Below are 27,236 nucleotides of genomic sequence, written 5' to 3'. Positions count from 1 at the left end.
AGTGAGGATATGAAACATAATGGCTCTGAGCCCTGTATTTTAAATTAGATGGCTGTTAGCCCTGTCACATGTTAGCGATATGAATTTAAGCAAATCACTAAACCTTCTAAGTCCTAATTCCCTAATCCATAAAATCGAAATAGTACGTACATCACTGTGATAGGCAGAATTCTAATAGGATCCCAGCGATGCCTGCCCTGGTGTTCTTGCCCTGTATCATCCCCTCCCCTTAAGTGTGGGAAGAATCTATAAATATAAGGTAGTCATTCTTTGATTAGATTACAAGGCAAAAGGTGATGGCATTGTCACTCCAATGACTAAGTTGGTTTTTTTTTACACTGAGCTGTAATTGGCTAGAGGGAATGCTGGAGAGGTGCAGGCCTGGAGGAAATCAAACATCCTCTTGTGATCTGCTTCTGATGTCAATTGACAAGGAACCGTGGGTGGCTTCTAGGACCAGAGAGCAATCCCTCATTGACAGCCAGCCAGAAAAACAGAATCACACTACTGCATGTGAGAGGAAATGAATTTGTTACTAACCAGTAGGCTTGGAAGAGGACCCTGAGCTTTAGATGAGATGACAGCCCTGCCAACACTTTGATTTCTTCCCAGGGAGACCCTAAGCAGAGAACCCAGCTAATGGAAACTGTGAAAGAATAGATGTGTCTTGTTTTAAGTCACCAGGTCTGTGGTGGTACAACAATAGAAAACTAATATGCTACCGAATTAGATGGTGAAATATAATAATAATTATAAAATGCCTGTTATAATACTTCTACATGGTAATAGCAATAATTGCTACCTTGGTCACATTGTTATGTATCCCCTTGAATACTATTTCTGTTCACAGAGGGGAGCGGGGGTCATCTCCCCCTGTTGCTCTTGGGAGTGGGCTTCTTGGGGTACAGCTGGAATATGCGTTTCCAGAGGCCCCCAAGGGAAGAGGAGATATGGTAGAAATTTTTATTTCCATGGAATTACACCCATTTCCCTTAGTCTGGTCATAGAAGGGTAGCTGGGGTTTCGGTAGAGCTAAAATCAGAGCCAGTGTCCAGAGTTTCCTTTCCATGTTGGAGCCGGGTCCAGTTCAGCATCAGGCAGCTGCAGTCCATCGGTGCATTGTGTGCGGGGTCCGCATGGCCTTGGGCCATACAGACGAATGCAAGAGAACCGAGAGAGCATGCCCTGAGCAACAAGAGTCCCAAGAGTCCCGATAGCACAAGAGGGCGAGCTCTTTTGTGCAGAGGATTACGTATTCCAAATCTTCAAGCTTACAGTGGCCATGCCCATTCTGGCCAAACGTCTCTGTCCCCAGGCGTGATTGACAGGCAAATATCTTCCCTATGTCACCCCAACTTTACTGGGCATGTGGCTATCTTTCCTATGTGGTTCTCTCCCCCAGTGTTTTGCAGGGAACATCCTATAATGTCTGGTGTTCCCTTTGCTCCTTTCCTGTTATTAATTACTAGTTAATTACAATGGTATCATTTCTATTTCTAGATTTAAAAATAAATACCAATTTACATACACTTAGAAATCCATCAGAGAGTGTTTTAATGACAGTCGTGTAGCATTTCTAATCTATGTTGTTCTTTTCTTCTCTATTTTTTTATTTGATTTCATTAAAAGTTGGTTGGAGCATGATTCTGTGCACCAAAAGGTGGCAGGTTCAGTTCCTGGTCGGGGCACATACCCAGGTTGTGGGTTCGCTCCCCGGCTGGGTGCATGCTGGAGGCAACTAATCAATCTTTCTCCTCTCTCAAATCAATTAAAAAATAAATAAGATGTGGTATGTCTTTAAATTTAGAAAAGCATTATAGATAATGAAGCTAATATAAACAACAAACATTAGAAATAGTTTTACCTTTTAGAAAAAATGTATAATAGCAGATGTTAAAACAAAACACTAGGAAAAGTTTCAATAATCGTAACACCTCTTTTAGTAAAGTCTAGAATTTTACTGATTATGTCAATATTTTTCCAAATCTAGCTCATGGTACCTCCTAGAGAGATTTTTAAAGTATTTATACCTTCTCTCTTCACAGCCTTACTGCTTTTAGTCAAGTAGAACAGAGATTGGAAAACGTTTTATGCAAAAGGCCAGATAGTAAATATTTTAGGCTCTGTACATCGTACAGACTCTGTCACAACTATCCAGCTCTGCCCTTGTCTCACAAAAACAGCCACAGACGATATGTAAATGAACAGACATGACTCCAATAAAACTACTTACCAAAGCAGGAAGCATGCTGACTGGACCTGCTTGACAACTCTTAATGTAGATTAATATTATCATTTTTATAGCCATTCTTAAACAAGACTATAAGAAACTATCTTCACAGCTAGTTGTTTATATACAAAATAATACAGTCATTATTATCATTATAATACTTTACAATACAAGTTACAAAATACCAAAATTCTATCTGATACATCTACAGATGTTTACCATGGTAAGTGATCATTGCAGCCAACTCCATCCAGAGAAAGAGAACAGATTTCATGTGTTTCCTCCAGGCTTCCTTATTCTAGGAACTAAAAATTTCATCTGCCATTTACTGAGTAAATACTACAAAATAGGGAATGTTCTTTACACTATATAAATATCATATAGCTGTAGTCTTCTCATAGCCTGATTAAGCAGGCAGTACATTGCCCATTTTACATATGAGTAAACTGAAACTAAAAAAGACTACATACCCCTCCCTATCACAGCTATTATGTGACAGATCCGAAATTCAAACCCTGAAATGGCTTTCAAAGCCTATACTATCGTACTGCGTTGGCTTTCAAAACCAAGTGAGTATGGAAACATTGCTAAATCTAAATTCTAATTTGTTCCCAATTGAAAAAAAATAGATTTACTTTTATAAATGTTACTATAACACTATTTATAATTCAAATTAAAGATTGGAAAGTATTTTCAAATGCACTTTGGATGTTATATTACAGTTTTAATGTCGACTGCGAGCAAATGCTTATTTTTTTGTTTATCAGCCAGTAGCTAAAAAGACAGTTTTCAGTTTCCGATCAACATAGCCTTAAGGAAAAAAACAATTAAAATTTGCTTTATAATTACAGAACTTAAAAATCTGTTTAATTTGCATTTTCATTGTCATGATGCCAATGTAATATTCATCTCCTGACTGCAGTCTTAGGGGACAGACAGATTATATGAATGTAACATTCTCCCTGGGACCTCATTCACAGTAACAATTGTACCAAAAAATTGCTAAAAGTGGAGAATTAGTTTGCTTGAAGACACACTAATCTTATCCTATGTTCATTAATGGAAAATTAAAATTTAGTTGCTATGAAGAAAACCTTTGAATTTGAAAATACTTTGATTCATATAAAGGAAAGGAGAAATTGTGTGCGAAGGGCCACCAATCCCAGGGTTGGTTGTGAGAAAACTCAGTTCTAATCCTGAATTTTCAATCATCTAGTTGATGACTTTGGAAAAATCACTTACCCTCCTTGAACATCAGCTTGCTCAGCGGTGCAAAAGTTTGGGTAGGGCGGGGAAAGGATAACTATAAAATTCTATGATTCTATTACTGAGAAAAAGATTAGTAAAATCCACATATCTAAGCGTTGGAATCATTCTCTTTATAGCATATCATAGGGCCATATAATTAGCCCTGTTCTGTTTGAAATTATTTTTAATTTTTATTTTTCAGTTACAGTTTACTTTCAATATTATTTTGCATTTGTTTCAGATGTACGGTGTAGTGGTTAGATAATAGTCTACTTTACAAAGTGCTCCCCCCGATATTTCCAGTACCCGACTGGCACCGTACATAGTTATTGCAGTATTATGGACCGTAGTCCCGATGCTGTAGCTATTTACATCTCTGTGACTATCTCATAACTACGAACTTGTACTTTTTAATCCCTTCACCTCTTTGATGCAGTCCTCCAACCCCACTCCCCTCTGACAACCAATATCTGCTCTCTGTGTCTATGAGTCTGCTTCAATTATGTTTGTTTATTTTGTTCTTTAGATTCCACATATAAGTGAAATTATATGATATTTGACTTTCTGTCTGATGAATTTCACTGAGCACAGTACCTCTAGATCCACCTGTGCTGTCACAAATGATAAGATGTCATTCTTTTTTATGGCCCCGTAATATTCCATTGTGTGTAGGTACCACCACTTTTTTATCCACTTGTCTTCTAATGGGCACTTGGGTTGCTTTTGTTTCTTGGCTATTGTAAATAACACTGCAGTAAACATAGGGGTACATATATGCTTTCAAAATGCAATGCCACTTCTCTAATGCCATACTCCCTGTGATGCCTGCCACTTTAGCTGTCCTTTTTCAGTCTCCTTTGCTATTTACTCTCCCTCCTCACAATGCCTTAGGTCTTAATCTTACACTTTGTTTTCTCCTTAATCTACTCACTTCCCCTAAGAAATACCTTTCACTCCCGTTGCTCAGCTTCAACAAGCAATATTCCTTTAATTCTAAGATTTATATCTTCAGAACAGACCATACCTCTGAACTTTAGGCCCATATAGTCAACGAATATCATATAACATCTCCACCTGCAGGCCTCCTTAGCTATCAAAGTTAAATGTTCAAAACTGAAGTCCTGATCTACACACACACAAAGATAGAAAAAAAGAGAGTCAGCCATCCACCAGTAGTTTTTATACATTGTACACTTATTCACCCAGTGCCTGATACAGGAAATCTGGCAATCATCAAAGATCAGTGTGGAGTAATCTAAGAATATGTCTAAGATATATATGTGTGTGTGTGTGTGTGTGTGTGTGTGTGTGTGTGTGTGTGTGTATGTATGTATAATATTCTACTTCATTCTCCTGCAGATGTCTATAATATTGATGTGAGTTGAAGTACAGAAAGAGGACAGAATGAGAAAACCTTTGTATTTCTTCCATGCTTACATTTTTAAAAAGATTCTTTAGATTCTGTGTGCGCAAAATACCATTAATCACCAGGTTCGTACTGTGTCGCACTTTACAGTGTATTTTTATCCTTAATCCAGCAGAAGTCTATATTCGACTATAGAAAGAAGACAAAGTGAGCCTACCAGCTAAACAGTATGTTTGCAAGCTCTAGCTGTGATTTCAAAGAGGTTTCTTTGGAAGCAGTTTTCTATCCCACTAGTTTTTAAGAGGAGAGGGAAAATTGTTTTACAATATGAACTTTTAAACTTCACTTATTTTCATACCAATTGCCTGCCCCACACTTGAACCCAACAATTTCCCATACATTCAAGTACTTTTGTACTCAGAGTTCCTAGCCAGAATCAAAGCAGTTTCCCTGAATGAGACTGCGCTGTCATATGGACCACAGATAAAAAGACCAGGCACACAAGTGGTGGCAATTCAGGGACTTTCTAATGTTTTTTTTCCCCACTTTTGAGATTATTGAACTAAACTACTGAACATTTTTAGGTTTATCTCTGGATTTTGACCTTCATCTGTCCAGTTCTTACTGCCTGTGAGGCATTTCAAGTAGTGAAATAGTATGCTCATACGGTTATAGTCCCAATTCCTTACTGTTTGTAGTGATTCCTTAACTTTCTCTTTTTGATTGTTTTTAATGCTTCAGATCACTTTCTAATTATATCATTGGTATTGCATTAGTGATCTCAAATGACTATTGTAGACTAAAAATTGTTTTTCATACCATGTAGATGTCTAATTCTTTTTTTAAAATATATTTTATTGATTTCAGAGAGAGGAAGAGAGAGGGAGAGAGAGAGAAACATCAATGATGAGAGAGAGTCATTGATCCGCTGCCTCCTGCACACCTTCTGCTGGGGATGGAGCCTGACACCGGGGCATGTGCCCTGACTGGGAATCGAACCGTGATCTCCTGGATAACAGGTTCGATGCTCAACTGCTGAACCATGCTGGCTGGGCTAGATGTCTGACTCTTAAAAAATGTACTTGTAAGTTATTGAAGAAATGAAAGGAATAACAGAATGGACCAATGCAAGGGGGAAAGTATGAACTAATGGAGCCTAAAAGAAGGTTGAAAACTAAGAGACTTAGAGTAGCACTTACTGCAGGGTAGTATTAGGATCCGGAGAAAAGACTGCTTGATGCCTGTGATACATTTCTACTAATATATCATGCCCTTAAAGTCGAGGAGGAAAGACGTAATAATGCTAGGCTAGTGGGCAGTGTTTATATAGGCAGCTACTTCGTATTCAAAACGGGAAAGTTTGAAAACTCAGTTTATTACCCACGTACATAGAAGAACCCATGTAAAAGGCTTTGCTGGATGCAACCACAGTGATCCATATTGTGTATGTTTTAGAAATTTAGAAAAGGGGCCTCTGAGTTACAGGGTCTAGGTTGGCATTTCCTCGCTGTGTGACCTTGTACATGTTTTTAGCCTTTCCAAGCCGCTGATTTCCTCATTTGTACAAGTGGATAATTATAGGGCCGTATTAAAGATTAAAATACATCACCCATGTAAATATAGCTCTTAGCACAGTTCTCACACCAGATGAGAGCTCAAAACATGTTAGGCATTAGTGTTGGTTTAGCTGTATGAAGGGGATGCCACAGGCGCGATGGGGTTCAAGGAGCAGGGTCCTGGAGGCTACGGAGTTAGGGAGGAGAAAGCAGGTGGGAAACCGGGAGCGTGGCTGTCAGGGCCTGGCCTCCGTGAGGGAATCAGTCTTCCATAACCTTTTGCGAGTCAGGTCGAATGTTTAAGAGCCTCAGTTTTAGAATTAATAAGCAGCAGAGTCAGTCCTCAAAGGCAGATATTTCTAACTGCGCAACATTCAGAAAATTGCTTTCCTTTTAAAGAGGCTTAAAGGTCTCAGCTGTCATCTCTTGTTAAAAAGGAAAATAGCAGTACTTTTGCCCAGCACATAGTAGTACTCAGTAAAAGCGAGCCAGTATTAAGAGGGCGATTCTTCAGTCTGTCTCCCCTTCCCTCCTCTCTACCCCATCTCTCCCTCTCCCCCCTCCCCTCCCCTCCTCTCTCGTCCCTCCTCCACTTGCTATCTGTCTCAGATCTCAGACACATTAAAATTATCTGTATTGGTGAGCTGAATATAGATGTTCATCGTATTTTTCTATCTAAGCCTGGGACACCCAAATAATAGACAATGTATGCAGTTTATACAAACAACTGGCTGAAAATTAAACCGCAGGTAATGGCCACCAAAACAAGTTGTTGTGACAACCTTAAGCCTGAATGGGACTCGTGGAAATTTTGTGGATGAGCAACAGTTTGAAAACTACTGTATTTTCCTTTTAAAAATAAAGTTGGTGGAAGAGAGATGACTGAGATTTACCCAGAACATCTGCACTCTTTTTGGAGACATACCACCGTTTTTTGAAAGAGAGGAAATTGGTGGCTGGCTTATTAAACTCTTTTAAAAACCAGAGGCTTTGAATTGTCTACTACAGTAAGAGATCCCAAAGAGGTCCAACAAAGTCAACTGGTTGTCACTAAATTCAATCCACCATCCCCCCATATACAATGCACCTACAACCTGAAGCAGGAAAGCCAAAAATGAGAATGGTGTCTTATGTATTTTCCCCTGTATTATTGCACATGATGTATGCACGAGAGCATGTGTGTGTGTGTGTGCGTGCACATTTGTAATCATCTGCTGGTTACTTCCACACAGATATCCCATAGGCACCACAAAATCAAACTTACAAACTGAATTTATCTCTCTCCCACTGCTAAATTCCTCTTCCTCCTGGGTTTCCTGTTTTAGTTTGTGTGCCTTTCATTATCGAGGCTACTGAGACTTGAAAACATGCTGTTTCCTCCTGAAATCCCACTTCTCCTTGACCCACAATCTAGTCGTTGCCAAGGTCTGTCCCTTCTGGTTCAGAAAATCTTTTCCATCTGCTCCCTCCTCTCTTTTGCTGTTGACAGCATTCTTGATTTGACCCTCCCCTCCTCCGCCAGGCCTATGGTTGTAGCTTTTTAATCTGAATTCACGGTTTCTCACTCTTCCTAATTCCAGCTATCTGTATGTTGCTGTGAGCTTAGTATTCCTGAAGGATGGCTCTAATTTTGTTGCTTCTCTGCTCATAAATGTTTAATGTCTCCAGGCGCAGAATGAAGCTCAGTTTCTTTATTCCAGCATGTCAGTCCTCTGTGGTCCTCCTACTTCTCTAAAAATCTCTAAATCTATTTTCTATTCATTTTCCTCACACAGTGTGTGCTCCTGGCCAACGGAACTTTAGACTTTTCTCTGTCTGTTACTAGGCTGTTCCACTGTTCCCCTTACTCATGCTCTTGCCTCTTTCTTGTGATATAAGTTCATATTTGCTGAATGAAATAATCGATTAATTAATTGACTAATTTTCCCAGTTAGAGTGGAAACTCACTGAATTAAGGATCTACATCTGATGCATCTTGGATCCTCCCTGTGCCTTTGCGCTAAATTGATTTGGAATGTTTTTTAATTCAGTGAGCTGTTAAGTTTCCTTACCTCAGTTAAGGACTGTAAAATTACTTAACTGCATGCTTTTTAACAGTACTATTCATGTTAGGTTTTAACCTTGTGTTTTTGTTTGCTTATAAATTATTTATCTAGTTTACAATTTTTCCATAAGGGAGGAAAGATTTTCCTCCCATGGCCACCATCTTTTGGTGTGTTCTGCCTCTTAGAGATTGATCCAAACCTTTTCTGTCACCATCCAGGTTTCAAACTGATCCTATTATCATAGCCTCATCTAGGTCACTTTTTTTCTCTGACTACCATATTCCCTTTCTTCTATACCATATTCCAAATTTTGTCTCCTAGACAAGGATTTTTTTAATTACATGTGAATGTCCTGACTTCTACTAATCTAGTAAAGTGTAGGTTGGAAAAAAATCACTGTGGATTTTTTAAATCTATGACAAAAAGAGATACTTTTATTTTTGAGAGGTTTGTTGATGACTAACAAAAGGACTTATTTCTAATTGTGTGAATCAATTTTAATCAATATCAAATTATATTATAATATAAAATTAATATTATTTCAATTTGGTAATGTCATTTTAACAGTCCCCCCAAAAACTTTATGGTAACCATAATAATGTGATTCAAATATGCAAGAATTTTGGTAACATTTTAAAAATCATTATGCAAAGCTTTAGATTTTTCAAGACTTTCCATTGCTTATAATTTAGCTATTCTAACAATAAAGCACATTAAATCCATGTTAGTATTTGTACTTAATATAGTAAATATATTTGAAAACATGTATTCTTCATGGTACTACAATTTATCATAACCAATGCCTATTTTTTAATGAACAAATTTTAAAAGTACTTGGTATAATCAATACGTTCTTATTGGCAGATAAATCGCTTTGGTTTTGCCCTGTGGAAAGATTTTTTTTTAATAATGATTTAAGCTATTTCTATGAATTAGTATTATTATCAAATTCATCATTTTAATAGTAAGAAACATCTATTAAAATTCACTGTTGGAGAGATAACTACTTACTTTTCAATAATTTGCAATTTGCTTCTAAGCTTTTTCGTAAGTGTGTTAAAATGTTATTCTAACAAATCGCTAAGTATTTTATCTAGACTTTTGGCTCTTCTGTGCTCTTAAGGAATTTTACTGTTGGTCTCTAAAGAAGTCTAATTTAGAGAGATAATACTGTCCCTGACGTTCCATATAATCTACTTTATATCAGAAAGGGGAAAATTATCTATATTAAAACAATAGTTTGAATATATTACTTGTATTGAAACAAAACAATATATAAATAGATGCAAATTCTTTCAAATTCTCTATGGTGTCATTTTTACTGAGCCAGTTTGGCCCTCAGCTTACTCCTTTGTGGTTATGAGTAATCTGCCAGCCAGTTATAACTTGCTTTTTGCTTCAGATAGGGATACTCTACATACTCTAGATGGAAGGACCCACAAAAATTTCATAAGTGTCAGGCCCCTTAATTTTTATGGAAATTTATTCCCCATCCCAAAGCATTCAAATATTATACTAAGGCACCTAGATACTTTCTATTCTCTAGCTACTTTCAATAGGTATTCTCAGCAAAATATCACTAATAGTAGATCATTGAATAGATAAAGTATTTAATGTGTGAGTAAAGCAAACAATTTCCTCAGGGGTTAAATTGTGATACAGTGTTGGAGAATTGATGTAACTTTATGGCAAGACTGTGAAGGTATAATGTTATCCTTCCCAGGTAAATGCAAACTAGTTCTAGAATAGAGATAAAAGTTTTGCTGAATTGATACTTACTACCAGGAGACCCTCTGGTTACTAACGTGATCACATCTGAAACAGCAGCTAGCATTGCAAGCATGTGTAATGAAGCTTACTGTTACACATTGGCATCCTCAAAGACTCATTCTCAAAGACCTTCTGTACCAGCCAAACTCAAGAAAAAAATAATGGCCATATAATATGAATCACCGTGCCTGTACTCTTAAATCTTAATAGAAACACTGAATTCCATTCAATGATAATTTTAGTCAGAGCTAAATGGTTGACTAAAACCACCCCTCCATTTAAAGCATGAAGAGAGTGGTGAGCATTTCGGTGGAGTGGTGAAGATAGGAGAAAAATTAGAAAGATTGGAGACATTGGAAATATCTCATCATTGTGTCCTTGCAAGTGTTATTTCTGTAATTGCCTGTGTTCTAACTCCCATGATTTACAATGACTTTAGGATTATAATTTGCTTTACAAAATGATATAAAAATAGCATAAAAATCATTTATGTACCCACATCCTGGCCAACACCTGTTTGTTGATTTATGAAAAATGTGAAGAGATTAAGAAGAATAAATTGGTAGTTACAAAATAGTCACGGGGATATAAAGTACAGCATAGGGAGAATAGTCAATAATATTGTAATAACTATATATGGTGCCAGGTGGGTACTGAAAATATTGGGGGGACACTTTGTAAAGTATATGATTGTCTAATCACTATGCTGTACACCTGAAGCTGATACACAATAACATTGAATGTAAACTGTAATTGGAAAATAAAATTTAAATTAACAAAAGAGGAGAATCAAATTTTAAAAGAGAAAAAGCAGCAAAGCGGTTTGGATGCGTTTGGTTTAGGTTATCTACGTTCCTTCCAAGTGGATCTGTCTAGTAGACAGCCCGACATCAAAGATCAGAAGCTATCTGTGCTAAAAAAATAGAAAAGGGAGAGTTTTCAGAAGCTAGAAAGTAGCTAAAGTCATGGGAACAAATGAGATCACTTGGAACATTTCTGAACTACAAGAAGGTATAGAAATAGACTAGAGAGAGCTTGGTAGCTATTATGGTTACACACCGAGTACAATGTGAGATATTGATGGTTCTTTTTTTCCTAGTTTTATTTTTACTGAATGGGAGATATTTTTGGAGTGCTAAACAATGTTTTACTTAGTTGTATTTTATTTTGTAAGAGGAAGGAGGTAGGGTTATAGCTCTAAAGCTTCAGATTTTCGAAAGGGTCAACGCGCTGATCATGATAATCAACCATTCTTTGACAGAGAAACCAAGGGATGAAAAATAGTGTTGCTAGAGTGGCTGTGACAATGAAGAAAGATAAAGGATTGTTTTGTTTTGTTTTGATTTTTGTTTTGTTTTGTTTTGTTTAACATGCATTGTTTCCTTGGGTATTGCTTTGGTCAGATGCAGGGAAACTCTCTTCATGCTTTAAATGGAGAAACGAAGTGGCTGTGGTCAGAGAGAAATGTTAGTTCTGCCTTCATTTTTCCATGCTTTTCTATGGGGGGGGCGAAGTAGATGCCACAAAAATGGCAGTGGTGCCAGCAGCAACAGCAGAGTTGTTGATAATTTCTACCAGGCACCTAACGAATTGACCACTGTTTATGGATTAATATAAATGTGAATATCTAATATGGGGAAGTTATCCCAATAAAGGTAATAATTTAGTCCATGAGACTTGAGCCATCCAAATCTAAAATAATGTTTTTAATTCTAAAATAAGCAAAAACATATGATATGGTAAGAATGTTTAGTGTAATTTATAAATACTAAAATATAATACTATATATTATATGTATAAATAGTGTATGTACTATATACAGAGGTGGGCAAAAGTAGACTTACAGTTGTGGGTACATGAAACAGAGTTTATTCTTGTATTATTATTTATTAATTATTGTATTATTTATTTGTGTTATAAGTAGTAGTAGTTATTATTTTGTATCCTTACTTAGGATTTATCTTCTAGGTAACCTACTTTTGCCCATCCCTACATATATAAATCTTTAAGACGTTGAAGTTTCTCATAGTTGATATGTATAATATTTATTTCATGGGTCTTAGAACTTAGATTTATAATTTTGGAATAATATACTTAATTATAACTTTTGTATCTTTGAATATTATTGGTTAAATTTATTATTTTTTCAGTGATCTTTCTTCAGGAATAGAGATATATGAACTTATTAATTCGAGTTATTTTTAAACACAGAATTTTATAAAATTAACATTATAAAAGGAACAATGAAATATGTTTAAAAAAAAAAACAAAGTATTTATTAATAATTGCATTGCGTCAGTTTTATCTCCCTCTTATAAACTTAGTCACAGAATTTGTATGATGTACTTTCTGAGAAAAGTAAGAAAAGACTCAACAAAAACATTTCAATGGTATTAATTTTTTATTTCTATTCAGTAAGTTAAATCTATTTCCATTGTACAGGAGTAGTAGCTAACAATATTGTTTCTTCTAGTAGCAAGAATTACAATAAGTTGTATATGGATAATTTGTGGCCCATCATATTTGTAGTTTATTTGTATGTTAATACGTCAGTTTTGGGGGTTAGGTCCTAAAAAAACCTTTATACTAGACTGAGGGGATTATAATTCACACTGTAGACAAAGGAGTCCATTTCTATTCAGAATGAATAAAATTTATGCTGCTCGGTTGTGTTATGTTCAGAGTAAAGATACTAATCTCATCTGTTTTTTCGTTATCATAAAATATTCCATGGTGCTCTCCTTGATTAAATTTCAATGAGTTTTTGTTATTAATTGACTGTGGTCCTGATTCATATTATAGAAGTATATTGGGTGAAAAAAATTAAATTCACCCATATTTTAACATAAGGTGCTTCAAGATCTGGACTGTGGTTTTGTTTATACCGTCCTTTGACAATTTAAGAGCTAGGAGGTTTTTTAATGTAGCATAATTTAGGGCTGATTTTCAATTTTGTTAACCATATAAGTTAATATAATTAGATCAGCCTATATAATCCTTTTTAAGACATTTAAACATTACGTATGTCTAAGTTATAATTAGAAGCCACTAATGAACTACTATGTGACATATTTCGTAAGATGTTTAGTACATATTTTTATATAAAAACCCTGGGTTTTTTTCCCTTTTATAATTGGAAGAGAAATAAACCTGGAGTGTGTTCAAAAGCGTTGCCTGAAGAGGCTTTTGGAAGCAGCAGGAAAACACTCTGCCTAACCCCAATTAGTCTTGTTTTCCACATTCAGGGCAGTTCTGTTTTTCAACATATTCACTAAACATGATGATAATGAAAATTAATACGGTTAGAAAGCAATTCAATAGCAAATGTTTATTGTTCATAATTGTTGTTCCCTGTAATAATTTTCATAAAACCTGTCAGCTCTGAAAAAAAGGTTCAGGGAGTGTGTGAGCTGGGAAGCAGGCAGGTGCGCCTGAATTATACAATAGCTGTGCTCCTGCAAAGTCACGTGGAAGTCATTTTTTTTTTAAGCAAATTGCATTTTTACTGCTCTCCGTGAGTGTGCTACTTCTCAGAATAAGTAAAACTTGATTATGGATCCAAATTGCATTCATATATGAACCCTTATATAAAGAGTATCCTCTTACAGAAATTTTCCTGCAGATTTATCAATAATGTGAAAAGCTTACTTATCCACACACAAAAAAAAATGCTAGAACCCAATTTCTATAGTCTTTCTTCATCCCACTTTAGTTAAAAGAATACTTTTTCTGTCCTTTGTTTTTCAAAAAGACCACAAATGATCATTTTGGCTCTAGTTGTATTTATCCAGGAATATATTTGCTACAGTGTACAAAACTGGTCATGCCACAGGAGAACAAAGAGGATTCAGACACAGATCTTTCCACCAGAAAATGAAGAGCATGGGAAGGCAGATGAAAGAGGTTTTGCTGGGCTCTCCCTTTTATCTAGTCTTACATCTCACAATAGGCTTAATGCTCCTCCGTGAAAGCAAGTGTCAGGAAAGATAGTTAAGCCAATAGCACCGTGGCATATCTTCCCAGAACCCAGGAAAAATTCTACCACATCAGCAGAATAAATTCTACCAACTTCTAACCTGGGGTTTTCTTCCATGAAACTAGCATTTAAGATTCATGAGGGTGAGGTCTTTATCTGTTTTGCTCGCCACTGCATTCCTTGACCAGTTCTAGCATGTAGTAGCCACTCAATAAATACTGGTTCAGTGAATGCAAACATCAGTGACTCTAAATAATATAGGTAAAAGCAATAGGAAGAAAAAGTGTCTAAAACTATATCGTGCTAGAATCAAGACAGGCAACATTTAAATAGTTGACAAGTTATCCCTGCCGGGCGTGGCTCAGCAGTTGAGCGTCGACCTAGGATCCAGGCGATTGGGGTTCGATTCCCGGTCAGGGCACATGCCCGGGTTGCGGGCTCAATCAATGACTCTCTCATCGTTGATGTTTCTATCTCTCTCTCTCTCTCCTTTCGTCTCTCTGAAATCAATAAAGATATATTAAAAAAATAATAATAATAAATAAATAAATAGTTGACAAGTTATCTGATAAAGATTCTATTAATTTAAAATCAAAGTCCGTTGTCTTTGTCATCTGAGCCATTTCATTTTCTTCTGCCATAGCCACATCCAAAGTTGTCATCCAAACTTCCTCCAGTATAGAGCTACATTTTAACTTGATTTGGCATATGGTTTTTCTCCTTATATATTAAAAAATGGTGCATGTGCAGTTCCATATCCATTAAACATTCTACTCCATCTGGTCCAACTCTAACGATGTTATGGGCTTTTCTGGTCACAAGAAAGCAAATCCATCCCCTTAACTCACATTTGCCTCCAGCGTCTTCTCAAAATTCATTTATTTAGAATATTCTATTTATACTAGTTAAAGTTAATTTACCTTCCTTGTCCAATGTAACAGATTCAGATTTACTATTGTGAGGACCCACCAAGACAGAGGCAGGCCCCTAGGCCCTGGGGCAGGACGAAAAGCATACATGAGTGACTCAGTAAACTGCAGAGGGTGGAGGCAGTTCCAGGAATTAACTTAAACCGGTGGGTTTGACAAATACCAGGTGCACTCAACCTTCAGGCACCTGTGGTTGAGAAACATCCTGAGCCCACCCTTCCTGAAGAATTTACAACCCTTGCAAGGACAATGATTGCTTGCTCACTGTAACCCTATATAAGCTTGTTGTAAATTTAGATCAGGGTTCAAGTCAGAATTCCACTGCGTTGGATATGACCGAACCCCAGCTAGCTGGAATAAAAGTCCCTTTTGCTGTTACATTATCAGCTCTGGAGTGATTGTCTTTCCACCAAATAGGTGATCTGATTGTCGGACATAACACTATTGTATCAGTTCAACCCAAAATTTCTAAAAACTACAATATAAGGTAGAAAACAGGCATGCACTAGAAGAGTTGTAGCTATAATGTGACAGGGAGTTCAAATTTGGGAGGATTTTCAAGGTGAGCCTTGAATGAAAGGAAGTCTTATTACGTACCTAGGATTATGGGGAAGGGCATTTTAGACAAACAGAACAGTGTGAACGCAAGTAGGGCCACAGAAGAAAATGTAGTTCAACCTCACTGGTAGAAGTGTATGTGTGTGGAAACATGAAAAATAAGATCGTGGAGGGCCTAGTTTCCTCCATAAGCAAATGAATCATTCCGTAGTATGGAAGTTCTTAGATGGTTGCAAGTGCGTGACGTTGACATGACAGCAATGACAGCTAATGGACACTACAGGAAGGGAGGCCAGTTAGAAAGAAGCTGTTGCCAACACTTGAGTTGAAATGAAATGAGAACTTAAATAAGGGCAGTGGTAGCAGAAGGAAAGTTGCAAGATTTGATCTAAGAAAGAGGTGACAGGAACCAGCAGCTAGTTTGAGAAGAGACGGGCGGGTAATGACGCTCAGGTTCTCAGCCCGGGAGAATAGTGCGGTGATGAAGAAAATGGAGAAGAATCGGATTTGGAACAGACATAGATGAATTATGTTCCAGGACAGAGCTTTGGAAACTGCGTGTTACAGGATGGTTGAAAGAACATTCTGAAAAGATGCTACAGAGCAAGTAAGAACACAGTCAAATTAAATTGTAGTACATTGTCAGGAGAGTCAAGGGGGGAGAAAGTTTTAATAAAAGTAACTATTAGGTATTACAGAGATTTCTAGGCATATTAGCACTGATGAAGGATTTGCTAACTAAGCCTAAACACTTTGAGAAAAAAAACAGATCCAGTAAAATAAAGAGCCAGTTAGGTAAATTTCTAGGAGTTAAAGATTGTGTGCAGAAGGAGAAGAAATTATAAAATATGTGCTACCATGCAACCTAAATCAAGCACTTTGCTAATAGATAAATTATATTATTTGTAGCTGGCAATACAAAGTTATAGATACTAACAAGATGTTAAAAATAAACTTTATTTTATGACCCGGGATAATGCTGTAAAGAAACTGAAGTGCCATACCTAAAAGCAGGATGGATTTAACTAGGAAATACTCTTGAAATAAAAAGGGGCAGCATTAGAAGAGGAGGGAGTTTTAGAGACACACTTCTGAGGACAATGCTTTGGTAGAAAGTTATGTGGCCAGCTCACCCTTCACCCTCTCCCACTCATCACATGAAACACTATGGACCAACAATCACACCTGAGAAAGCCAGAGCAGCCTGCGTGTGTGTGTGTGTGTGTGTGTGTGTGTGTGTGTGTGTGTGTGTGTGTGTGTGTGTGTGTGTTGGGGGAGGTGAGGGAAAGAGAGAGAAGACTGTGAAAATTATACCCTCACAGACAGTAGGACAGGGAATGTAGGAGTGTTTCCCATGAACTAGATTTCGCCAGTCATTTTACATTCTGCTCTAGTGGTTTTTCTAGTCAGGTGCCAAGACCATGTTAACATTCCCCTCAGCTTGACCAAATTTTAGACAGACAGGCTTCTTCCGGACTCTAGGATTCTGCCCTTTCTTTTCTTAGAGAATTTACTTAAGAAAATTTTCCATTGTAAATTCTTTCTTTGGCTCCTTTGGCATGTAAATCTTTTTGAAAGCTTTTTGCCAGTTTCACAGCCCTGGAATGTCTTTCTGCAGGACCGGGAGCCATCTCTTTCAAATGTAATCAAAATAGTGGCCCTGTCACCCAGTGTCTGTGGGAGGCTAGGAGCCTGACTTCAATGGGTGCTTTGCTCCAAGTTGTAAGTTACCTCCTGTAATGAAGATGAGATATATATGCATATATATGAGATACATGTGCATAATCCATGGACATAAGCAATAATGTGGTGAAGGCTTAGGAGGGGCGGGGGCAGGGTGGAGGGAAGCAAAGAAGGGGCAATGGGGGAGATCTGTAATAGAGTCAACACTTTGCAAAAAAGATAAGAGAAAGTTTAAGTTTTGGGGGGTAAGGCCAACTAGCAAAACAGGTAGCCTATGATCCCTTTACCTCAGTTCTTAAAAACTCTCATACCTTTTGTTTCAGAGAAGTTGAGCAAAGACTGAATTCTGGCCTCTCTCCACTGTTGCATTAGCCTCAAATAAACTCTTTCTTGCCTGTTTAACTTTGTCCAGTGCAACTTTTTCTTTGACACAAGAAAGTGGTTGTCAACAGCAGGAGTCTGTACATAATGTGAAAAATCAGAATGGGACCAAGTTAAGAGTGACAAACCAAAGACAGGCTATATATAGCACACGTGCTAGGAATTGGAGTTGGCAAAGTGTTTCTTAAGATTGAACAAATCCTCATGAGTCATAGGGTTGCCAGATTTAACAGCTTAACACCTAAATATAGAGGACACTCCGTTCAATTTGAATTTCAAATAAACAACAAATCATTTTTAGTACAATTATGTTTCAAACATTGCATGAAATCTACTAAAAAAAGTATTTGTTGTTTATTTGAAATTGAAATTTAACTGAGCATCCTGTATTTTATCTGATATTCCTACCATTTCAAACATCTGCTATTCCTAGAGAGCAAGAGGCCTGCTTACAATATTAATCACCAACTCTAGTAGCTCTCCTTTACTCTACTTCTTTCTTTCCACTGCACCTTGTCTTCTCCCATTTAAAGCTAGAAAGGTCCGAAACAGCAGCTAGCCTAAAGGGGAGGTGGTAAGAAGAGAAAAAGAATAAAAACCAGCTTCTTCCTGCCCCTCAAGACAGACAACAGGTGTCGGGTACTCTACAGGCTTTGACTGGTGAAGAGGGGCAGGGGAAATCATATCTATGAAGGAAAATGTAAATGTTGATAAATTTCTTAGACTGAATATTTGGTTTTTTAATTATTGTATCACTTAGAAAGAAAGTACGACTCATAGGGTTGCCAATTTTTCACCCAGAGGCAGAGAAAACTTTCCCATTGTGAGAGAGACAAAAAAATAAAGTATTTTCAAGATCTTATGTAATACACTTGTTCAGTGTACCAAGTCCATAGATCTAAACATGACAGTAAAAGAAATACTTTTTAAAATTTATGTCTCAAGATTTTGAGATTAATCAAAGATTAAGAATTCTAAAAGGATAGCCCTAAAAATTGTTAAAAACCTTGTATAGTATAGTAATACTCCTTATAAAATATATATCAGTGAAAGACACTAAATATTAATGACTGTTAATAAAAATAATGTGACGATTTTCTAATCTTTTTGTGTCACTGGGTTGTTTTTTTTTTATTGAGGTTTGATTATATCAAATAAACTTTATCGATGTTAAGTGTATTAATTTGATGTCCAGCCACTTGTACCACAGGAAATATTAAAAATCTAATGAAAACTATTATTTCACATATGCAGGGACACAGATTTTCTTCATACAATTTCAGGGTGTTTATCCACCTTTAAAGCTCATGCGTGAACAAAAAAATTTAGATTCTTGCTTTGTCATTTCCTCTAGACTGGTGGTTAATTATATGAGACAATAACTTTACAAACTTATTGTACTTACATATCTAAATTTCTTAAAATTGGGACTAAATAATATTTGTAAATATCAGTTTTTATCTTTTTAAATGAATGCTAACTATTAACATTATGTTCTCATCTGCTTGATTAGCAATACAATAATATATCAGAATATATTAACGTGAGTTTTTTTTATTAGATGCAGGTTTATTTTTTCCATCTTTCAACAGGAATTCCTACTTAGAACTGCCTTTTTTTGCAACCCTAAATGAGTGGAAGTTTGTCCTGGGGAAGGAACATAACAGAATTATTACCATCTACTTGACTATAAAAACAAACACTTTGAATGGGACCATTCTCTATAGTGAGTATTAAATGTTTGACCTCCTATGGGTTATGTTTCTTTCTCAAGTGTTAACCTATTGAATCAATGAATTATTCATTTAAATATTATGGGGAAACTTTTCTAGCCTAGTGCATGAAGCATTACCAAAAGAAAAAAATCTTGTTTCTTTCTAGTTTTCTTTGAAACTTTCTTTAATTTATGAGTCAGTCAATGGAGCGTGACTTACAGACAGGCTCTGAACCAGGAAGAATCAGCAAGCATACGAATTTGATGGCATATAGCTATTGCAGTAAAATATAAATGCTCCAAATGTTTCAGAGCATTTTTGTTAGAGATTTTTTTTTTTTATTTTTTAGAGAGAGGGGAAGGGAGACGGAGAGAGAAAGAGAGAGAGAAACATCTATGTGAAAGTGAAACCCATTCCCTGCTTCCTGCACACCCCCTGCTGGGGATCAAACCTGCAACCTGGGCATGTGCCCTGACCAGGAATCGAACCAGCAACCTTTCAGTGCATGGGATGACGCCCAACCAACTGAGCCACACCAGCCAGGGCCAGAGCATATTTTTATAATATAAATCACTAAATATGAATTGCATTCGATACTTGGTAACTTGGAAAAAATCATTCCAGAGTGGGATTCATTTGACAATTGGGGAAATTCCTATCACTCTTTTAGCATTATCTTAGTTAGCTCATTTTTTTTTTAAAAAAAGGAGCATTTCCTTTGTTTAAGGAAATGCCTCTATATCCAGCGTTTTCTACATTACACAATATGCTCACAAGGATCTCTGTAACCAGAATTTATGGTCCTCTTCTGTGGCCGAACGTTACTAAGTGTATTACTTGCAGTAGTGCAAATGTGATAATTGTTTTATCTCTTTTGAAACGAATGCACAATAGTTTTAACAATTCCCTATATTGGAGGTGTAATGTCTTTTTGGATAGATTGTCTACTGCAGGGCAACTCATTATTTCCCAAATCATTTTCTCCTCTACTTTGAAATACTTTGCAAAATCGATTCATCATTCTGTACTTTCTAAACAAAATTAAAATCTTTTTATCATTTGACTTTGAGTAAAATGTCTAAAAGAAGCACTTTTGGAAAACTGGTTATATCAGAAGTTTTGAACATTAAGTTAAAACTGAGAATTTATATTTTAGAAAGAAACTAACTTGTCAGAACTAGGCCAGCATTATTTATTTCCCAGGAATGTAAGCACTCATGTTTAAATGATAGCTTTAGAATGTCTGATTTATTTATGTTAAAAGAGAGAGAGAAGATTTTAAAAAGGAAAACTTGTTTTTATATTCAAAACTTAAATGGTGGTAGACGACCATGAAATTTGGAAGTAATGGTGCATTTCAGGGGAAACAAAACAAAACTGAACAGAACAAAAGACACAAACATAATCATTTAAAGCCACAAAGCAAAATGATTTTCTGGCTCTGCAATTCCTTTAAGTCATATAGAATTAGAAGGTGTTTCCTTGTGGAAAGTGTGTTTTTACCAACTAAAAACAGCTCCTAGCCAAAGAAGCAGCCAGCCTCTGGGAATTCTCCTCCTCTGGGTCCTTGGTCCTGGCTCATGTCCATACCGCCACTCAATGTGCTCTTTTTGAAGGCCGTAGAAATACATGCCACGCATATATACACCCTGCTCAAGTTGGTTCTTTAATTTAAACCAATAGAAACCCAAGCTGGTATTAGTGCCATAGGATTATTTCTGCCTTTCATATCCATTGACCTACCAAAAAAATTAAACTAGAAATTATTAGTAAAAAAAAAAACAGTGCCATGGTAATTCTTCCCTAACCCTGTCCTTGTCTTACATCGTTGTCACAGCACTGAATACATCTAGGCTGTTTACTCACAGGACTTTTATAGCCTATGAATGGAAGAAATAGTTTTGTCTATAAAGCATTTTTTGTTGTTCATTTTAAAGTGGTCATTCAATCCCACACTGTTGGGAATACCTCAGTAGACTGTTCCATGGGGTTGCTGCTTTAACTCCTCTTGAAATTTGCCAGACTCATAGAAGCCTCACAAGAGATGGACGCAAAGACTTCTGTGATCCAGTTAGACACCCACAGTTTTTAAAAGGTGTCCCTTAACTTGACTTAGAGCTAATTTTCTTTCCTTTGACATCAGTATATTATGTGTAGGAGCAATTAAAAGGAGTGAGGGAATTAAAACAGATGTTTCACTCTAGAGTCTAGAGGTTGATTTTTGTCTGGGTTTTTATTTTTTGTTTGTTTGTTTTTGGTTTGGTTCATGGTTTTTTTACTTTGCCATTTTTTCCATTCCTGAACATTTCCGTAAAAGCTCAATTCCATTCTACAAACATGTATTGTACATTCGTATTTTGTGTCATCAAATATTAAAGGGGAAAGGAGAGCAGGTCATAAGCCAATGTCAGCTTTGAATTACCTTCCTAGTTCAAAACCGTAGATTTATCTTTTCTCAGTTTGCCTCTCCAACTAATTGATGTTGAAAAGAAAAATCGGAAGATAAAACTTGAATCCCTATGGGGTTATAGTAAAAACCCTTAGAAAAGATAGTTTAAAAAAGAACGCCCTGTGGGAGAGAAACGGCTCTGAGGACAGCAGTCAGGATGAAAAGGAAGCTTTTTGAATCTGCCACTGAACCAATTCACAATTCTGAAACCCAGTCAAAGGAGCTACCGATAGGTCACAGGAGACGGGATGACACCACACGAAACTCTGTAGGTACACTTTCAGAAAATGAGCTCTATTCAGCAAGCAGTATCAATCAGGAGGTTTCGTCGTGGGCCGCATTACCATGTAGCGGAATCCATTCTGCGCTGCTTCTCTGGAAAGAAGTAAGCATGCCCTTTGGAAGTGTGTGATCTTTGAGAATTAGGAGCAGACATCTGACCAAGATACAGGAGGCAAATTACATGAGCAGCTCCAGCAGGAGAAGGAGACTCAGAAGCAATCTCGATATTATTTTATGTGTGTATTTAAGAAAGTAGTAGAAGGACTAGTTTTAGGTATTTATTCCAGGTAGGAATAAATAGAACAAGTAGGATTATTGGGCCCTCCTTTTTTGTGCATTTGGGGGGGGGGGCTAAGAGAAGAGATTTCTGATAGTACTAAAGAAAACAAATTAAATCCAAAGAATCTAACATCTGCCTTTCTCTACAAAATGAATCTCAGCAGAATACAGAGTATCTTCATTAGATATTTATGCCAAGGCCAATAAAATCCCACAGTGTTTCTGACATATTAAAAAGCATCTTTTCTTACAGGAAAAAAACATCTGTCGCAAATAGTAAGGGCATTAATGCTAAGTGAGATAAGTCAGATAGAGAAAGGCCAATACCATACGTTTTCACTTATATGTGGAATCTAAAAAACAAAATTGAAACAGACCCATATATACAGAGAACAGACTGATGGGTGACACAGGGCTTGGGGGGAAAAGGTGAAGGGATTAAGAAGTATTAATTGGTAGTTACAGGATAGTCAAGGGGATGTAAAGTACAGCATGGGAAATATAGTCGGTAATATTGTAATAACTATGTATGGTGCCAGGGGGGTACTTGAAATATCGGGGGGATCACTTTGTAAAGCAAATGATTGTCTAACCTATGATGCATACTTGAAACTAATACAAAATAATATTGAATGTAAACTATAATTGAAAGATAAAATTTTTTGAAAATCTGTTCGGTTGTTTTAAGCAGTTTTACAATGCCCACCATAAAATGTTGGGGGTACCTTTGTCCTTTCTTACTAGCTAGCTCCCAGTGGAGCTTGTTTTAGATGAATATGGGAGGAAGTAGGGTTGAAAGCATGGATGATGAATTCATACATTGCCATTCACTAGGTATGTAGAGATTGCTTTTTATTTTATCTTATCTTTCTAATGACAGCACAAGTCAAATTCAACAAATTCTTACTGAGTGCCTGGAAAGTGCACCACACTCTGCTAAGCACTGTGAGAAATACAAAGATGGATAAGAGATGATGTGTACCCCATTTCTCACTGTTTAGCAGAGAGATGCTGTGTACACGATACTATAAGAAAGCTGACCATGCCAGGTCTTATATTGGGAGTATCTATTAAGAACTGGGGCTGAGTAGAGAAATTGCTTAGAGCAGGAATCTGTGCTTAACTGTCTTTACTAAATAGGGAACTCCTCATAATCTAGACTGTGTTTCACACTCTATTCCCAATCTCCTTAGGACTCCATTCTTGCCTCATGTAGAGTAAGCACTTGATTAAAACACTTCTTAAAGTTTTGTTTGTGAGGTACTAACTTTGATGGTTGTGATGAAAAATTGATAGGCATTAAGACTTTATTTAGGAAATTATTTTATTAAACATTGTTATACATTCTTCCTCTGATAAGTAGGAAGAAAGGGGTACAGATTTCAAGAGTTTGGTCAATATGTAAATTGAATCAAAGATAATTATTTTCCTGGGTGTACTTGATCAGGAGAAGAAAAGGGGTTGCAAATTTTTCTATAATGGCCAGAGAGTAAGTAACTTTGCAGGCCACACATTCTCTGTCACGACTATTCAACTCTGCCAAGTAGAGCATGAAAGCAGTCATAGACAAAAGTAAATAAATGAGTGTGACCGTGTTCCCAAAAAAACTTTACTTACAAAACCAGACAACGGCAGAATTTGGCCCAAAGGTCACAGTCTGCCAACCCCTGACCTAGAATGATATGATTCATTAAACTTCTCTTGAAACAGAGCAATTGTGTTAAGAACAATTAGACCCTATTTTTATGACTGAACTTTACGAAGAAATAAGTCAGTGAGAGACACAAGTCTGCTTCTGATGTAATTACATAGGGGAATGACCTAGTGAGGCACGAGCTAGCTCCTGGTAGGCAGAGGGAAGCGCAAAGACAAACGAACTCAGCCAAGGATTGAAATTGCTGCCATGACCATCTCAAGAACAGTATAAACCGGTGATTAAGAAAATTTCTCTTGCCCTGCCTCGTGTGGCTCAGTTGGTTGAGTATCATCCTGTGCAGCAGCAAAAAAGGTCGCCAGTTCGATTCCGGGTCAGGCCACATGCCTAGGTTGTGGGCTTGATCCCCAATAAGGGGCCTGCAGGAGGCAGCTGATCACTGTTTCTGTCTCACATCAATGTTTCTTTCTCTCTTCCTCTCTCTCTAAAATAAATAAAAATGTATTTTTTTAAAAAAACTTCTCAAACTGGACTACTTAGCTCTGCCTTTTGGGCAAGTTACTTAATGTCTCTGTGCCTCAGTTTCTGTAAAATGGAATAATATCAATAATAATGCCACCAAAGATATCAAAGAGTTGTTACACGGATTGAGAGAGAGAACACATTCAGTGTGCTTAGAACAGTGTTTGGCCCAGGGCAACATGAAGCAAGTGCTAAAAGTCTGATTCAGATAATGCTTTAATCTCTCCTCCCTTATAACTCGCCCGGTAGGAACACGGAAATTAGAGGCCCAGGATACGATATGTCGTTCGTGTTACATCCATTTGAGACATATCTATTCAGGGAAAGAACAATTAAACTATAAAAAATCCTGGATTCATAAACGTCAAGTAGTGGGATAGAAAATTGGTGTAATTTTTTGTTTTCATTTTACCCGTTTCACCCAAATGAAGAGAGTCTTGTATTACAGTTTTTTTAAACCGGTTAAACAAAATTAACAGGCTAGGAAAAATTAAAACATGCTCTCTATCAATTTTAGAAACTGGCCCAGAAGCCAGTCTGCAGCAGCGTGTAATAAGCTTGTGGCAGTAATTAATCATGCCGGCCGGGCTGCCGCGCATCCCTCGGTGCCCCTCGGAGCGTCTCTGCTTGCCCTCCTTCCCCCGGCCAGCCAGCTCACCCTGGTCACTCCCGAGTATGTGCTGCTCACACTGCCACTGTCACCCTAAGACGCGATGAACCTTGCGCAGCTGCTGCTAAGGCGGCTGCTGGGGTCGCTGCTACTATGTACAAATGCAGACCTTGAAGGAGAGCCGGGAGAGAGGAGTGCTGAAGCTGCAGCAAACCACGTGGGTTCTGTAGGGAGCTCGGCGCAGGCTCGGAGAGCAGTGTTTATGACATGCCGCAAGGCAGCCCCAGCGATGACCGGGCCATCCAGCTGCTGCCGCAGGCCAATCGCAATGTCGGCAGGTGCCCGAGGGCAGACTTGAACCCAAGTCAGTGCGCGCTAACTGTTCGACTTGGGTAAATCGATTAACCTTTCTATAATTTCGTTTGACCGTAAATAATGCAAATATAATTTTTATTATCGAGTTCACAGTGTTTGAAAAAATGTACATAAAAGTGTTTTTGAAAAACGCGAAGTGCCATATAAATGTATGGTGTTATTTCTTTTATGAAAGATGGTAGAAATTCATGTTATTTTATGGAAATTTATAAATATGTCCACTATGTACATGATTTAATAAACATATTATCTGTATTAATCACTCCCCATTTTGTAAGGAATGATGTTGAACTTCATTTTAACTCAAACTGATGATCAACTGATGAATCTCTTCTGAATGTTTATTTATACAGGATCTTAAATCAAATTGTCATTGATATTTGGGAGCAGTCATTACAGTAGTTCAAATGAAGAAAATATCCATTTCTAATTGAAATGGTAAACCATATAGCAATATAAATCATAAATACTCTATCTTCAGTATTTCAATGAAGTGGGAACTTTCCATGCTCTACAACCCAATGCAATACCCAAGCAAAGCAAAATTTTTAAAAAGTTGCCTAGGAGCCCGGCCAGGCATGGCTCGGCGGTTGAGCGTCGACCTAGGATTCAGGAGATCAGGGTTCGATTCCTGGTCAGAGCACATGCCCAGGTTGTGGGCTTGATCAATGACTCTCTCATCATTGATGTTTCTCTCTCTTTCTCCCTCTCTCTCCCTCTCTCTCTCTCCCCCTTCCACTCTCTCTGAAAAGCAATGGAAAAAATATACTCAGGTGAGTATTAAAAATATATATATATATACAATCAATGATTTCATCAGGATAAATAAAATTTGAGAATTATAAACCTTGCAGAATTTCAAAATATTTTCTGGATAAATATTCAGAGAACTCACAACATAAATGATTTATTGAAAAAAGTTAATACACAGTCTAAAAGCATAAAAATTGTTTCAAAAAAGGGTAGGTTCACACTTCTTTACTAATGCAGCATCGAGCATCTGTTCAGTGAAACAACAGGATGACTTTCTTCAATGGCTTAATAATGAGCTCTTCTAGAGCTTTCAAGTCCTGTCCAAAGGCAGTACAAATTGGAATATTATGGGAAAGAGACACTGCTTTTCACATTTGCCATATATGTGTGTGTGTGTGTGTGTGTGTGTGTATATGTATGTCTATAATCTTATACAGGGTGGGCAAAAGTAAGTTTATAGCTGTGAGTATGTAAAAGTTTATTCTTGTATTATTATTATTATTATTTATTAATTATTGTATTATTTCCCATACGAACAACTATAGATCTACTTTTGCCCCACCCTGTGTGTGTGTGTGTGTGTGTGTGTTAATATCAGAAAGAGATTAACATTTGCTTGATGTCTTTGGGTGTAATGAATAATGTTGAACTAAAGTTAATGTGGCATGTGGAACCCATAAAACTTAATATAAAAATATATGTCTATCTTAGAGTAGTCATTGCTTATAATTGTCTTTAGTAATTCTATTTTGAAAATCCTGTATTTTCTTTCTATTTTACTATTGCCACTAATTTTTCAATTCTAAAATAAAATGATTTTCTTTGTAACTGTGTTTGAAAATATAAGTCTTTAGC

General features: G+C 36.9%; 1 protein-coding gene across 1 annotated transcript in view; it reads left to right on the top strand.

Moving 5' to 3' along the window:
* EYS (eyes shut homolog) overlaps nt 1–27,236 on the top strand; it is a gene marked incomplete at both ends in the record, with an annotated part of 1,105,706 nt that overhangs the window by 865,660 nt on the left and 212,810 nt on the right. Inside the window, 1 exon segment of the mRNA XM_081140616.1 lies at nt 19,304–19,472. Coding sequence (XP_080996742.1) covers nt 19,304–19,472 — 169 coding nt within the window.

Source organism: Miniopterus schreibersii (genome assembly GCF_964146895.1).
Source record: "Miniopterus schreibersii genome assembly, chromosome: 6".
NCBI lineage: Eukaryota > Metazoa > Chordata > Mammalia > Chiroptera > Miniopteridae > Miniopterus > Miniopterus schreibersii.
The sequence above is the reverse complement of the archived record's forward strand: the minus strand, read 5'-3'. Positions and strand labels throughout refer to the sequence as shown.